The following is a 16,222-nucleotide window of genomic DNA, read 5'->3' as shown; positions in this document are numbered from 1 at the left end:
CACTTCAATTTTCAGCTTTCATTTCTGTAGTATCTTTTCACCTTGCAGGGATAATGAGTAACTTCCCTAAATCATACTCTAATCATTGCACACTCTATGGCATAGGCATGTTATGAATTATAGGTTATTGTCTATTTTGAGAAGGACAAAAGACAATTAAAAACTATTAAAAAACAAGCACATCTTTTCCTCTAGAGTCCAGTGGAAAACTGTGACTCTCTTGATTTTTATAAAGATAATGAGTACTTTTAGTGGAATCCTTGATCAAATCTATGTTAAGTTGGATGCTGGATATGAAATATCAGTGTCTGGTAGACAAATGACAGAGAAGGTAATCCAGAAATGATTATCAAAGAGGCCCTAGGGAATTTATGCATGCAAGAGACAAAAATGCGAAGACAGGCATAACCTGTTGACTTCTTAATAGTATGCACATATGAGTTTCCTGATCTTAATTATGTTATTGAGTCTGGCCATTTTTTCATGTAAAATTATGTTAACAGCTATCAAGCTCTGCTCCAGCAGCATCATTAACAAAGACATGATAGAATATCTATTTACTTCTAATAATGTAAAAAGGTCTACTGACTTTTAGCTTATAATATTAGCCTGTAATATTAGTATCTTGTAATGCTAGGTACTCTGACCCGAGCACTTACTGGGTGACAAGTAAAATGTATTAAATATAACGCATAAACAAGATGTATGTTACCAACTAAAATATAAATATTAAAGCATAATTAATAACTACTTTCCCTTACTGTTTAAAGTAAGTTTGATGATTATGATAATATTATGAATATTCTAGCAACTAAAGAGTTAGTGTCATACACTGGTTAAGAATAGAGCCTTTAGGGGCTGGCTCTTTGGCCAAGTGGTTAAGTTCCCACACTTGGCTTAGGTGGACCAGGGTTTCATGGGTTTGGATCCTGGATGCAGACGTGGCACTGCTCATCAGGTCATGCTGAGGCGGCATCCCACATAGCAGAGCTAGAGGCACTCACAACTAGAATATACAACTATGTACCTGGTGGCTTTGGGGAGAAGAGGGAGGAGGAAAAAAAAAAACAAGATTGGCTACAGATGTTAGCTCAGGTGCCAATCTTTGAAAAAAAAATGGAGCTGCTAGAGCCAGAAATCTTGGGTTTACATTTTCTTTTACAAATATGTGTTAACTCTGATAAGTATTATTAAATATTAGTATTTTAATGGTCAGGTGTATAGTTTACTGATGTTGGAAAAGTCGTGAGGAAGATACTGACTTGAATGTATATTTGAAATTAAAGAAGGAATGCCCTGGGCTCCAAATTCCTTCTTTTGTATATATCAGATTTCATAAATACCAAAGGGAGAATCTAGATTTTTCGTTTTCTTTTTCTTTTCTTGTTTTGTTTTCCCGGTCCTACACAGCTTATAACTGCCTCCTTTTCCACATCCTGGTCTTTCAAACATTAAGTAACCTCACATATAGTCTATTAGGTGCATTTCTTTCATGCCTTTCTAGTCTCCAAAATGTTGATTCTAATTTTGAATAACCTCCACCAATTCTGAAATTCTTTTTTTCTTTTCCTCTTTGGATTTTTAGGGTTATTTTTCTCTCTTCTTTTTGAGGAAGGTTAGCCATGAGCTAAGTACTGTGAATCCTCCACTTTTTGCTGAGGAAGACTGGCCCTGAGCTAACATCCATGCCCATCTTCCTCTACTTTATATGTGGGACACCTACCACAGCATGGCTTTTTGCCAAGCGGTGCCATGTCCTCACCCAGGATCAGAACCAGTGAACCCCCGGCTGCCAAGAAGCAGAACGTGCAAACTTAACAGCTGCACCATCAGGCCCACCCCTATATTTCTTTTATCAGAAACTTATTACTGGCTAAGAAGCTAGGGTATTGTATTTTATTATTATTGTTATTATTATTATCATTATTATCTTTTAGGCCTGAGAGAAGTTTGATTTCATGACACACATTATTCAGAGGTTGTTTCTTCCACTGTGCAAGTCATATCTACTGAGTGTCAATATCATTAATATGTTTATGACTTCCCCTGAAAATTGTTCCAAAAGATTCATTTCCAATCATATTGAACTTCTTGTCTTTTCCGCCATAAGGATCACATAGTATAGAATAATAAGCCTTAGAATAATAAGGAAAAATAGATTTCCCTAAAAATGAGAGCCTAGACTGAATTCAAAGATGAATATGTTATCAGTAGTAATGGGATGGATAGGGTATTTATTAGTAAAGGTACAAGCTGAAATGTTTTTACAAGAACCCTCCAAAACACAGTGGCTTGAATCAAATAGAAGTCTATTTCTTTCTCAAGTAACAGACCCCAAATTTATGTTCATGGGTTTGTGGAGTGGCTTCACCATCCCCAATTCTTGGTTTACTATGTTGCTCCAGTCATTAGCACATCACAGCCAGTGGGAAAGATAACAAAGTCAGAGTGTAACTTTGTGGAAATTAACCAAAATTTGTCGAAACGTCGAAACATGAAGTTGTAGAGACAGTGGGTAGTATTTTAGATGTTTGTTGCTGTGCAACAAACCACACAAAAGATTAGTGATCTAAAATGGCAATTATTTATTATTTCTCATATTTCTGTGGGTTGATTGGGATCAACTGGGCAATTCTTCTGCTTTATGTGGTATAGTTGAGTTTCTTCAAATATCTATGTTCAGCTGGGAGTAGACAGGAATAGACATCCAAGTTGATTACTCATCCCTTCTCTCCACTGGCCTTACCTGATTTACAGCATTGGTTGTTGGCTGCTAAGAGTGTAAAACTGAAAGCTACCAGTTTTCTCAAAGATTTGTCCCAGAACTGGAACAGTTTCATTTCCATTATCATCTATTGGTCAAAGCCAGCACAAGATTCAGGGAGAGGGAAAGTAGACTCTGCTTCTTAATGGGAAACAAAAACATCTGTAGCTATCTCTGATTTACTGCCAGTAATTCATGTGTATGTTAGCGGAAGACAGTTGCATTTTAAATTGAAGACATAACTTTTTTGATCTCTCATCCCATGAGTTAAAAGTATGTTTGAGGAGGCCAGCCCCACGGCTGAGTGCTTAAGTTTGCATGCTCTGCTTTAGTGACCCAGGGTTCACCAGTTTGTACCCCAGGCGCAGACATACACACTGCTCGTCAAGCCATGCTATGGCAGCATCCCACATGGAAGAACTAGAATGAGTTACAACTAGGATATACAATTAGGTACTGGTGCTTTGGAGAGAGGTAAAAAAAAAAAAAAAGAGGAAGATTGGCAACAGATGTTAGCTCAGGGCCAATCTTCCTCACCAAAAAAAAGTGCACCTTAAAAAAATAAAGCCCTCGGGGGGAGGAAAAAATGTGTTTGAGTGAACCCTCTACTATTTAAAAATTATTCAATAAAGATTATTATCATTAGTTAAAATGTCCATACTTAATAATTGCATGGAGCCCTGATTATTTTTAATTATATAGAATATAAGTCCACATTTCAAATAATTCTATTAATTGTTAAAAAATGGTCAGTCTGACTCTATTTCAGGTCTGCTTGGATCTTCATGGTTTGACCTAATAACAGACTGATTAAGCCCTTATGCTAGGAGCACGGGAAGTGAGTGTCTCGTCCCTTTTTGGTGTTCACTTTTGCATGCATCATAAGCATTATCTTAATCTCAGGTTCATTTGAAGAAATATTTTTAAGCTATTCACTCATTTTTGTGAATATTAGTTTGGTGAAAAATGAATACTACAAAACAACAGTCACTTTAACTGGCCAAATGAAAACCAAAATCCACAGCAGTGTGGTGAAAGAGAAGAGACAAGAGAGAGGGCTTCTATTAAACCTGCCACACTGTACGGTAACTGCCATGCTTCCTTCTGGACTCCTCGCCTATGTCCCTACAAACATACCAAGAACAGCAAGTGTCAGTCTGAATTTAAATATTCATTAAGCTTGTTTTTGTATTTTTGGGAGGTAAAATAAATCTAAAATTAAAGTTTTAATAGGGGTGGTGATTACATGGGTCTATACAATTGTCCAAAAACATTGAAACTTATCTGTGCATTTTATTGTATGTAAATTGCACTACTAAATAAAAAATAGAAATTTGGCATGTTTTTCCCTCAATCCCACCTTGGGGATCATGTCAGTAAACACTATGTAAAATTTTATCTAGATACTGGGAAATTGAAGTGGCATTCTAGGAAATTTACTTCACTGATTATAAGTGAATGAAATGTCAGAAAATTTAGGAGGCTATCACAGTGGTACAAGTATGAAAGGAAAAGGCTCTGAATAAGGAAAGAGAGTAGGACCATACAAACAAAAAAGCATAGCAGAGAATGACAATGACGAAGGGAAGAATCACTTGAACAATGTATGGAGAATTGTTTGAAAGGAATTTGGGGATTTGAACCTGCATAGTCAGAAAAATGTGGCACCATTAGCAAAAATTCAGTTTCTGGTTTTTGTACTTGCTCTTATGTCTGCAAAATAGATATGGGGCCAGCCCTGGTGGCCTAGTGGTTAAGTTCGGCAGCCCATGTTGAGTTCCTGGGCATGGACCCACACAACTCTTCAGTGGCCATGCTGTGGTGGTGGCTCACATACAAAAAGAGGAAGATTGGTAACAGATGTTTAGCTCAGGGTGAATCTTCCTCAGCAAAAAACAACAACAAAAACAGATATGAACGCTTCATATACCCTAAAGTGGTGCTTCTCAAACCTTCAAATCACCTGAGATTATCCAAAGTGTCCATTCCTGACCTTCCTTTTCAGAGATTGTGATTCAGAAGATCTGGGCTAAGATCTTGGTCTTTCTGATGCAGATGGGCCAAGAACTACACTCATAGAAGCACTGCGATAAAACTGCATAAGAATAACAACCCAGGCAAATCTTTGTAGAATTTTCCCAAGTTGAGAAATTGGCTACTAATATATTAATTTGGTTTTCTTGAGAGACAAGAAGAGGGGAATTTGGTAATTTTTTTTGGAGGGGGGATTATAGAGTTATTAGCAATATTTTGGATAAGAAAATGGAGTTTATTATTCATCAGAAATAGCTTAAAAGGTAGTTTGCAAAAGGAATGGATTTAGAACTGAGGTGATTTGGAAAATGTGGAATTGGGACAAAAGGGGTTTACTGTTTTCAGTTAGAATTATAAAAGAAAATTCAATAGCTAAGGGCAAAATGATAAATTTAAAACAAATGGAAGAGAATAATAAATTAGAGGTGGTATCTATCATATAGATTTGAACCTAGGGATAATTTGCTACAAAAAATGTACTTTTAAAGCATAAAGGAAACATGGTTAAAATAAAAAATTTTGACAAAACTTTAGTTATGTGAGGGATAGCAGATGAGTTGAATATCAGAGAAGCAGAATTTTAAAACAATTATCCCTGAGATTAAAATGAAGACAAGAACTAGATGGGGAAAACCCAGAGCTTTGGAGGTATTGTGGAAGAAGCAACATTTTTAGATGAATTAAAAGTAGCTTCGCTAAATGGAATAAATATCACATTATCTAAATGAGAAAATTAAGTGAATCTGTACAGTCCTTGAACTTAGACATGTACTTTGTTCTTGGGAAACATTTTTGTACTTCAGTCATAACTTGACTTCTACACGAGATTTAACATTCAGGAGTCACTCGAAGGTTTTCACTGAAATTGCGTGGAGATAAGTTGTATGTTATAATTGCTTTTGTTCTCCCAAAGGAAATTATAGGTGTATTCATCAATAACATTTGATTAAGACTGATCATATATTTTTACATGTCCATGATGTCAAAATTTGAGGAATAGCCATATGTTTTCCTAAATTTCTTTGCCAATCCAGTATTCTATGACACAAATCCAGTTTTCAATATTGAGAATGATAGAATTAGGATACCACAGAATTACTCATTTCATTTAGTGCAGAATGCTCCCATAATAATCATAGAATAACAACACCAACACTATGATTATTATAGACAGTTTAATACTTTTTTTGTAATTTCTATTGTTCTAAAGGTATATTACACTAAGGATGCGATGTCTAGTTACTATCTTTTAAAGGTATCTGAGATAGTTCTTTTCAGTTTGCATTTATGTCACCAACTAAATAAACATTTATATTGATTTATTTTATTTTTTCAGATGTCTTTAAATTTAATGTCTCATAATGATACATTTATATGGCTCCAAAATAAAAACATAGTGGTATAGTTAATTAAATTTAGTTTCAATGCCTATTCCCTTAACTTACTCCTTTTCTCTCACTGTCATATGTAGCAAATTTTTTTTTTTTTAAAGATTGGCCCTGAGCTAACATCTGTTGCCAATCTTATTTCTTTTTTTCTTCTTCTTCTCCCCAAAGCCTCCCAGTACATAGTTGTATATTCTAGTTGTAGGTCCTTCTGGCTCTGCTATGTGGGATGCTGTCTGAGTATGGCTTGATGGGTGATGCTAGGTCCACACCGAGGATCTGAACTGGTAAAACTCTGGGCTGCTGAAGCGGAGTGCATGAACTTAACTGCTGGGCTATGAGGCCGGCCTCTTTCTTTTTGCAACAATTTTTTAATGTTATGGTTTACCTTTGTTTTTCTAATATTCTTGTATATGTTCTTTTATATTTTTGTGTGTGTGTATATCCTCTTTTTTTACAAGTTTGCATACTATATGTCCTTTTCTTCAAATTGCTTTTTCATTTGATATGTCTAAAGATCACTCTATAGTAATGGGCAAAGATAGTCATCATTCATTTTCACAATTGAATTATCATCCACTGCAGATGTGTCACCATTTATTGAACCAGACCACTATTGATCTATATTACGGTGATGGCTGATGCCGAGACCACCTAGGCAGCCAGCTGAAGGGGCAGATGGAATTAATATACAGAACACATCTATATAATAGACACAACACACTCTATATTATTTAATGGGATAGGCGACCATCAGCCTCTAGGACTGAGGTGACATCCCTCTGATTGCCACGTATTTATTTGCAGGCCAAGAAGTACAAGCATAGCAGGAACTCATGCCAGCAGGAATATGCAAGTCAAAGCTCAGCAGTTCTAGTCTTCCCCCCTTCAATGTACCCCGGCCCTACACAAGGCCATTCTCTGAGGAAGTATCCTGGGAACAAACAATCTGGCAAGTTGCGCAGATGACGTTCCATTCCTGCAAGGGCCCAGCATTCTTAAGCCCCTTGCCTTCATGTTTGATAAGAAACTACCTTTCGGCCTTTGATTCCAAAGTACAAACAATCTAACACAGTAATTTATGAGAATCAGGAAGTTGCATATTTCTCAGTCACCCATTTTGTAATTTGTTCTTGCTAAGCTTAAAGCCTTGCAATAATGTTGCTATGCTCTCCTGTAACAGATTGCTTATTTTTTATTATTATAAAGTGAAAATTTCCTAGTAGAGGGATTTCTTGGTCAAAAAGTAAATTCTAATATGATTTTTCCCAATTTTTCTATTGTAGTAAAATATACATAATGTAAAATTTACCATATTAACCATTTTTAAGTGTACAGTTCAGTGGTATTAAATACATTCATATTGTTGGATCCAGAACTCTTTTTTACCTTATAAAGCTAAAATTGTCTAACCATTAAACAATAATTCCCCTGCACCCCCTGCCCTTTCCCACAACCTCTGGCAACCACCATTCTATTTTCTGTTTCTGTGATTTTGACTGCTCTAAGTACTGCATATAAGTGAAATCATGTAGTATTTGTCTTCTTATGACTGGCTTATTTCACTTAGCATAATGTCCTCAAGTTTCCTCCATATTGTAGTATATGTTAGCCTTTCACTTTCAATCTATTCATGTCTTTAGATGTAAAGTGAGTGTTGTAGAAGCATATGGTTGGATCACATTTTCTATCCATTTTGCCAGTCTCTGTCTTTGATTGTAAAGTTTAATCCATTTACACTTAAAGTAATTATTGACAAGGAGGGACTTACTTCCATCACATTGCTATTTGTTTTCAATATGTCTTATAGCTTTTTATTCCTCATTTCCTGCATTACTACCTTCTTTTGTGTTTGCTCTTTTGCAGTGAAATATTTAATTTACATCAGCTTAAAAAAAAAACTCTACTCATTTACAACTCAAATCCCACCCATTTCAGTTGCTGATGTCACAAAACTATATGTTTATACATTGCATGCCTGAAAATATAAACTAATAATTCTTTTAAATGCATTAGTCTCTTAAATTATGTAGAAAAACACAAAGTGGAGTACAAACTGCTGTTACTATAACACTACCCTTTATAATTGCCATTGTATTTACCTTTACTGAGATCATTATTTCTTCCTCCTGCTTTGAGTTCCGGTCTAGTATCCTGTCATTTCAATCTGCAGGACTCCCTTAAGCATTTCTTGCAGGACAGGTCTAGTGATAACAAATTCTCTTAGCTTTTGTTTATCCTGGAATGTCTTAATTTCTCTACCACTTTTGAAGGACAGTTTTGCCAGATATAAGATTCTTTTTTGACAGATATTTTCTTTCAGTGCATTGAATATATTGGCTCATTGCCTTCTGACCTCCAAAGTTTCTGATAAGAGATACGCTATTAATATTATTGAGGATTCCTTGTATGTTATGGGTCAATTTACTCTGGCTGCTTTCAAGATTCTCTCTTTGTGTTTGTCTTTTGAGTCTGATTATAATGGGTATTTATGAGAATCTCTTTGAATGCATCTTACCTGGATTTCATTGAGCTTCTTGGATGTATATATTTATGTCTTTCATCAGACTTGGGAAGTTTTCAGCCATTATTTATTCAAGTATTCTCTCTTCCCCTTTCTCTATCTCTTCTCCATCTGGGACTCTCACAATGTGTATGTTGGTCAGCTTGATAGTGTTCCACAGATACATTAGGGGATATTCACTTTTTTCAATCCCTTTTCTGTTCCTCAGACTCAATAATTTTATTGCCTTCTCTCCATGTTCGTTGAGTCTTCTGCATGCTCAAATCTGCCTTTGAACCTCTGTAGTGAATTTTTCATTTCAGTTATTCTACTTTTCAGCTCCAGAATTTCTTTATGGTTTCTTTTTAGATTTCATATCTCTTTATTGATATTTTCATTTTGTTCATACATCATTTTCTTAGTTTTCTCTACATCTTGCTTTAGTTCTTTAAGCATCTTTAAGACAGTTGTTTTAAAGTCTTTGTCTAGTAGGTCATCCATCAGGTGTTTTTCAGGGTCAGTTTCTGTTGATTTTTTTTTCCCCCTTGGAATGCCATACTTTCCTCTTTCTTTTTGCAGCTTGTGTGTTTTTTAATTGAAAATTGGACATCTGAATCTAATAATGAGGGAACTCTGGAAATCAGATTCCCCCACTTTCTCAGGTTTTCCTGGGGGGTTTTTTTTGTTTATTTTTATTTTTGCTTACTGTTGTAGTCTATCTCTGTGCTGAGGATTAGTCTGAAGTCTAAACTTAAGGTCTTCTCAAGTGTTTTCTGAGTCTATACCTTTCCCTAGTCATGCTTTCTAATTTCCCCCATGTATATATATTTGTAACTATATATATATATTTATATATAAATATAATTTAGATACAGTTTACATCTTTGATGTAGATTGCAAATATATATATATATATATATATATATATATATATATATATATATATATAGTTGCTTTTGAATGTCCTAGTCTTTAATGTCTGGCTTCCAAAAAGAAAAAAAGGAGAAAAATGAAAGTGGGGAAAGGGTGCTGGTCCTTTCAATTCCTTGGCAGTTACTTCAGCCTAGGGGAAGGGGCTTGCAACAATAGGGGAGGCACAACAACAATGGCTGCCTGTACCTCTGTAATCAAAAGCAGCAATCACCCATCAGAGCACAGATATCTGATATTTGGAGGGCAGAGTCCTTTTGACCCACCCAGGCTCACACAAATAGTGTGCAAGCTGCTCTAGGAACATGTGCACAGCTACCTGCCAAAGGGCTGAGGGGTGGAGTATGAGTAGTTGCTACTGTGCTAAGAGCTATAATTGACTGAAATTAATCACAGTTTATTGTCCAACACTTCCTATGAAGTTGCAAGACTTTGGTAGACTCCAGAGTTCCAAAATAGTTACAGCAAACAGATTTTGCCAATATAATTGTTGTCTAGGTAGACATAGATTCCTGGTGCTTCCTACTCTGCCACGTCACCAGAATCCCCCAATACTCATATGATTTTGATATCTTATGCCTAACTCCCCATAATGGGATTTATAACACTCCTTTAATAATGCCAGCAATGTCTGGAAGTACATGTTCTCTAACAGGCTCACCAATAGAGTATGGTGTCTGCCTTGGACCAGTGCTAATCTAAAAAGAGAGAAATTGAATCACAGTGTGGTTTTAATTTGAATTTTTCTTCTTACATATAAAGGCTGTCTTCGTATATGGTCAAGAGTCATTCGCCTTTCTCTTTCTGTGAACTATCTATTCATTCTTTAGCCTGAACCTTTTTTTTCTTCTTCTCTCCAAAGCCCCCAGTACATAGTTGTATATTCCAGTTGTGAGTTCCTCTGGTTGTACTATGTGGGACACTAACTCCACATGGCCTGGTGAGTGGTGCCATGTCTGCACCCAGGATCCGAACCAGTGAAATCCTGACCCTCCAAAGCAGAGTGTACAAACTTAAACACTTGGCCACGGGGCTGGTCCAACCTGAACATTTTTTAATGTATTGCTCAATTTTTTCTTTTCTAATTTGTAAATCCCCATATGTTAGGAATAGGAACCTTTATGTCTGATATAAATTGCAAATATTTTCCCTAGTTTGTTCTTTATGGTTTTACTTTGTTTATTGTGTCTTGCCATGCAGTTTTGTAATGTCATCAAATTTATCTCTCTTTTTCCTTATTGCTTCTTGATTTTGAGCCATAATTAGGAAAAATATGCTCGCTCACACATTAGAGTATAATTCATTCACGTTTTCATCTATTACTAGCCCCTGCATTGTTTTACTGTTTATTATCCATGAATATCTTCTCCATGTGGCATTTACTCTAATGTACTGTATAAAGAATGGATACAATTTTATTATTTTCTGTATGACTCTCCTATTTAGTAAAAGCTCCTATTCAAAAACCCATTTTCTCCTACTGTTTTGAGATAACTCCTTTATCATATGCCAAATTTTCATGTGCAATTTTGACTGTTTCTGGATTTTCAAGTCTGTTTTACTGGTGCACAATTTTGGGGTTTTTTTTTTTTTTTTTTTTTTTTTGTCCCATGTAATGCCCAGGGGAATTTCCCTTCTAGTCTCAGAGTTGAAGCAAAAAAGTAGTAGCAATTAACCCATTTTTGGATGTGTTTGACTTCTGGCAACTAGGATTTGAATGTGAGCTCTGTCTTACATTGTCTTCTCGACCTTGGACAAATCATTTAATCTCCCAAAACTCACAATACTTCCTCTGTAAAATGGGAATGGTAGTTATTGATGATTGATGATTACTTATATAAAGCATTTAGCACACAGTTGGCTTCCATAATTGGAAGCCATATTATTTTATTCTTATGGTTATTGTTTGCCAAATGCATATACTCTACAGTTATATGATATGACTTCTACTGTTTCTTCACTGTGGGAAAAAGAATGTTGCAATAAACAAAGGAAGATGATACAATTGGAGGAAATTTTTGCAAGAAGAAATGTATTTCAACCCACTAAAACGCCTGTATTTAGGGTCTATCCTCCCCAGACATTAAGAGTATCATCAAAATATTTTTATTTAATATGATTGATGTAAGTAGCTGGAAATTTATCATAAGAAAAATATTTGCCAAGCTGGAACAGAATATGCTCATTTTAATTTCCAATCATCTTGATATTTTGTACAAATTACTGGTCATTGTTTATTGGAAAATATGTTGAAAGACCATGCAAGCTATAATTAAGATTTATGCATGATTAAAATATAATTTTATAATTCAAAATTTGCTCTCTTTACCCTTAATATCTCTTTTCATGTGATGAAGTTTCAAATTAATTAAAGAGCTCTCTTAATAAATGATATTTGGAAAATCAACCAAACAAGAAATATTTTCCATCCTCTTACCCATAAGCAAATTAATTATATACCACATTTGCCTCTGCTTTCCCTAGACTGCATAATTTTGAAACTTAATTTACTAATGAAACTGTGATTTTGTTCCTCAGTTAATGAAGGGAAATAGATAGAGCAGATACACATATTACTTATTGTTCTCAATTATGTGCTGAAATCTTAATGTCTTTCAGGGACTCCTGAAGATTACCCACGATTTTTCCACATGCATCCCAGGACTGCAGAACTTAGTCTCCTGGAGCCCGTAAACAGAGACTTTCACCAGAAATTTGATTTGGTTATTAAGGTAAATTAAACTAATTTCTTATTTCCTTGTGTTTATAATCTACTAATCAAACAAATCTTTAGAGGCTACTGTAGGCACTTTTATCTTATAAAAATTAAAATTAATTTGGATGGCAATTCGTCAATTTTTCATTAAAAAAAGTGAAGTGCATCAGTTTTAATACATTGTGTCACTTTTCTTCAAAGCAACTTTTTATATTATGATGCAATTTAAAAACAGTATATTCTTATATGTAACAGATGCCATGGTCAAATTATGTAATTCTATATACTATGCTTTTTTTACATATTCTAACATTAATTTTTTTAATAAAAGGAATTAATTTTTGACCACAAAAGCTTAACCAGTGAATATATTTAAAATGTGCATGGATTTATACTTTTTTATTTTAATCATGTATTATTTTTTAAATGTTGTTGCTCTAACATAAAAAGAAATGATATCACTTGTCTGGAAATTTTTTAACGTATGTCTCATTATTTTCTTTATTTTGAAAGATGATCCTAGACTGGAAAAATTTTCAAAGCTAGGAGAATCCATTGGTCATTACAATGTTGGTTTAATAATGTCTAATAGATTAAAATGAAATCATTTAAAAGGTACTTTGGAAACTCAGATGATCTGTCACTTCATTCTAACAGACTTTATTGAGAAAGTAAGATTTGAACTAGGCAGTGAAGGAAGTGTAGGAATTTATCACATAGAGATGGGGGCCGGAAGAAGGGAATTCTAAGTAAAAGAATTGACATAAAAAAGCAAGGACACAAAGTAAATGCTGTGTGTATTGTATGACTTTTTCATATCTTCACAAACAAAAGAAATAGCTATAAAAAAGCAGGCCTATGGCATTCTTTTAAAATATCAGAGTGCTAAAGGAAAAGGAAATAAAATAGAGAAGCTCACTGAGATGTACATTGTGCAAGGTGTTTTATATACATTTTTCATTGAATTATAGCCACAACCTTAGTGGTATGCTCATTGGTGAAAATGTTGAAACTAACACGCAAATAGAATATGTGATTGGCTCACAATTACATCACTAATAAGCAGCAGAATTGAGACTCAAATTTAGGTTTACCTAAGCTAAAGGCATAGTCTTTTCACTTCATCATGATTCAGTTGCTTAGAAATGGTTGTCTGGTTTAACTATCTGCCAGCGCAACTTCAGACAATAATATGTAGATGCATTTAATTTTAGATCAAATTAGGACATATTTTGTTAGCACCAATTATATTATACATTCTGGATTCAGTGTTTATTTAGTGGTCTTTTGTTCTTGGAGAACTTGTAGTCTAGAAGTCATATTAGTTGATAAATCAAATATAACACATCAACTGCTAACAGGAAGAAACGTGAAAAGTTCTAAGGAAGCATAGAATAGGGACGTTTAAATTAATCTGGGGACTCAGGAAAGATTTTCTGGAGACTACTCCAAACTAAATGTTGCCATATTGGAAGGGTTTGGACAATGAATAAAAGTGGGGAATATATTTGAACGAGAGGAAGAGCAGAGGTAAAAGCTTGGAGGCATGAGGGAGCAGGCTACCAGTAGTTAACGGGGAAATCAGGTATAGAGCCAGACCATGGAGAGAGCCTTTTGTGACATTGAAATTTCCTTGGATTTCATTCATTAGGGGTCTGGGAGTCATTCAACAAAGAAAGACTCCTTCACCAATGGTCAGGCACAAGATTCATCTTCTTTCATTGACTATTTCATTTTAATTATCAGGGGACTATATAAAACTCAAAAATGTTTATCCATTGTCTGCTGTCGGTCTACCTGGAGCCCCATGGTGCTGCTCTCTGCAGGAGTTAAGAAACTCAACAAAGCGCTGTTTCCAAACTGCCTCATATGAAACCTGAAATCAATTATTTTTCTTTATTATCAAAGTCAGTTGTCCTGGTGTACCTGGTTACAGTGAAACTTAGTCCATCAATTATAGAAACAAAACACAAGACACAGATCATTTTTTTGTGTTTTAATACCATTTTATATTATTAATGGAAGTTTTTACAGGCATTATTAGATTCAAATTACTGTGTTTGGTGTTCAGTCAAGGGGATAATAAGCAACGGCATCAATCTGTAAGAATAATAATGTGCCACCTGCTTGAAGAAAGCTGAGTATTGTGGCTTTGTGTAGGGATCCAGTGAAATGCTACAATCTCACAGTTCTCCTCTGTACTAAGTCTTTCAACTTCTTCCCTTTTTCTGATTTTAATAATGTTTCATTTTTCAATGACTGTGAAAGTTTTCATTAGACTTGATCCCAATTTCTGTTATGGAAGCTAAGGAAAAATAACATAAAATGAAGTATCTTCTCCTAGACTTTGAAGAAGACCTGCTTCAAAAAGCTAGATGCACATTGACCAACTGGTGAGTGCCACGAGTTAGAGACTTCTCATCTTCATGCCATTTCTTTCTGACAGCGATTTATTCAATACACTGACAAAAATGTAAAGGTGGAACTAGGAAGACAAAATGGAGTAGTTCACTAACTTTAGAATATTAAAGGATTAAAACATTTTCAATTAAAAGAGAAAAGGATGTTCCATTTCAAAACACTATTCCAAATTTTAAATAATTGCAATCATTTAAGCATACTTTAGAATGAAATATACATTTTGAATAAGACTCATTTGTTTTATTTGTCCAGGGCAGTTCATTTGTATGCCTGTTGTCCTTGTATAATTATTCACAATACCTCTTCCACTCTCAAAAATATCCTAGTTTGGATGTAAAGTTATGTGATAACCACAGTTATAAAGCAAAAAACAACTATGAGCTAGAAATAAGAAAGCACATTTTAGATTCTGGATAATAATGAATTAGTTCATGCATGGAGTGTCTATAACAAAACCCAGAAAATTCACCTTCATTATTATGAATGCAGTATTTTTAAAAAGATTATTAGTTGGCATATTTACACTCTGAGCATCTATACAAAGTTTAAATGGATAAATTATTAATAATTCACTGTCTCTCAGTTGCTAAGCGTAATTGTGTTTTTTTTCTAATTCCCCTTGATTAACAACTAGTAGCAAGGGTCACAATGACGTCACAGACATCATTGAATCATGATCTCTCTAATTTTCCTGTTGTTACTCATTGACCTACCTTTACTGTCTTGCAGCCTGCCATACTGAACCACTTGCAGTGCCCTAAACTCACCATGTTCTTTCTAGCCTCCGGGCATTTGCCCATGCTGTCCTTTTTCCTGAACCACTCCCTTTTCTTATGAACAGTCTAATTCACATTGATGCTTCAGTAATTCACATTGATGCCTCATGTGCTAAGAAGAAACTCCTCTGGAAAGGCATGGCCACTGGTTGGAAGCCCCTCCTTGCATCCTGCTTGTCTCTGTAGTGGCTCTGATTACCCTATATTGAATTACCCTGTTTATTTTCTCCTGACCTTTACAGAAGGGCAGATTGTAACATATTTCTTTATATTGTGGCCCAAGGTCTTTTCCCTGTCCATAAACAGTGCACAGAAGATGTTCAATAAATATTTGTTGTAATGGTTTTCTCCTGGGCACAATAAATCTTTTAAGGCTGCTGGATTTTGGTACCTACATATTCACCATATTTAAATACATACCTATAAAGGTGTATGTATTTGATATAATTTTATCTTGTGTCTCTATCCAGAATTATGATGCAATGATCTTCTCAAATAAATTCAACCCCTGGAAGAAAGTCCAGACCCACGTTAAGGCATAGTTTAAAACTATTTATGACTGTATTAAAAAAAACCTTCTAAAGAAAAGATATATTTTTAACACAGAAAATGAGCCACAGAATTGGGACTGGTGAGCTTAAGTATTAGTGCTGGTGTGCCAGTTCTCCTGGCAAGTTGCTTTGCTTTAGTGAT

General features: G+C 34.9%; 1 protein-coding gene across 5 annotated transcripts in view; it reads left to right on the top strand.

Moving 5' to 3' along the window:
- The window catches only part of PCDH15 (protocadherin related 15), a 1,592,394-nt gene that overhangs the window by 1,258,386 nt on the left and 317,786 nt on the right, over positions 1–16,222 (top strand). For all 5 annotated transcript variants that reach the window (XM_070487986.1, XM_070487962.1, XM_070487971.1 and 2 more), the window contains one exon: positions 12,236–12,348. In XM_070487986.1, coding sequence (XP_070344087.1) covers positions 12,236–12,348 — 113 coding nt within the window. The remainder of the gene's footprint in view (positions 1–12,235; positions 12,349–16,222) is intronic.

This window comes from Equus asinus, chromosome 2 (genome assembly GCF_041296235.1).
Source record: "Equus asinus isolate D_3611 breed Donkey chromosome 2, EquAss-T2T_v2, whole genome shotgun sequence".
In the NCBI taxonomy this organism is placed as follows: Eukaryota; Metazoa; Chordata; class Mammalia; order Perissodactyla; family Equidae; genus Equus; species Equus asinus.
This window is presented reverse-complemented; position numbering and strand designations above follow the sequence as displayed.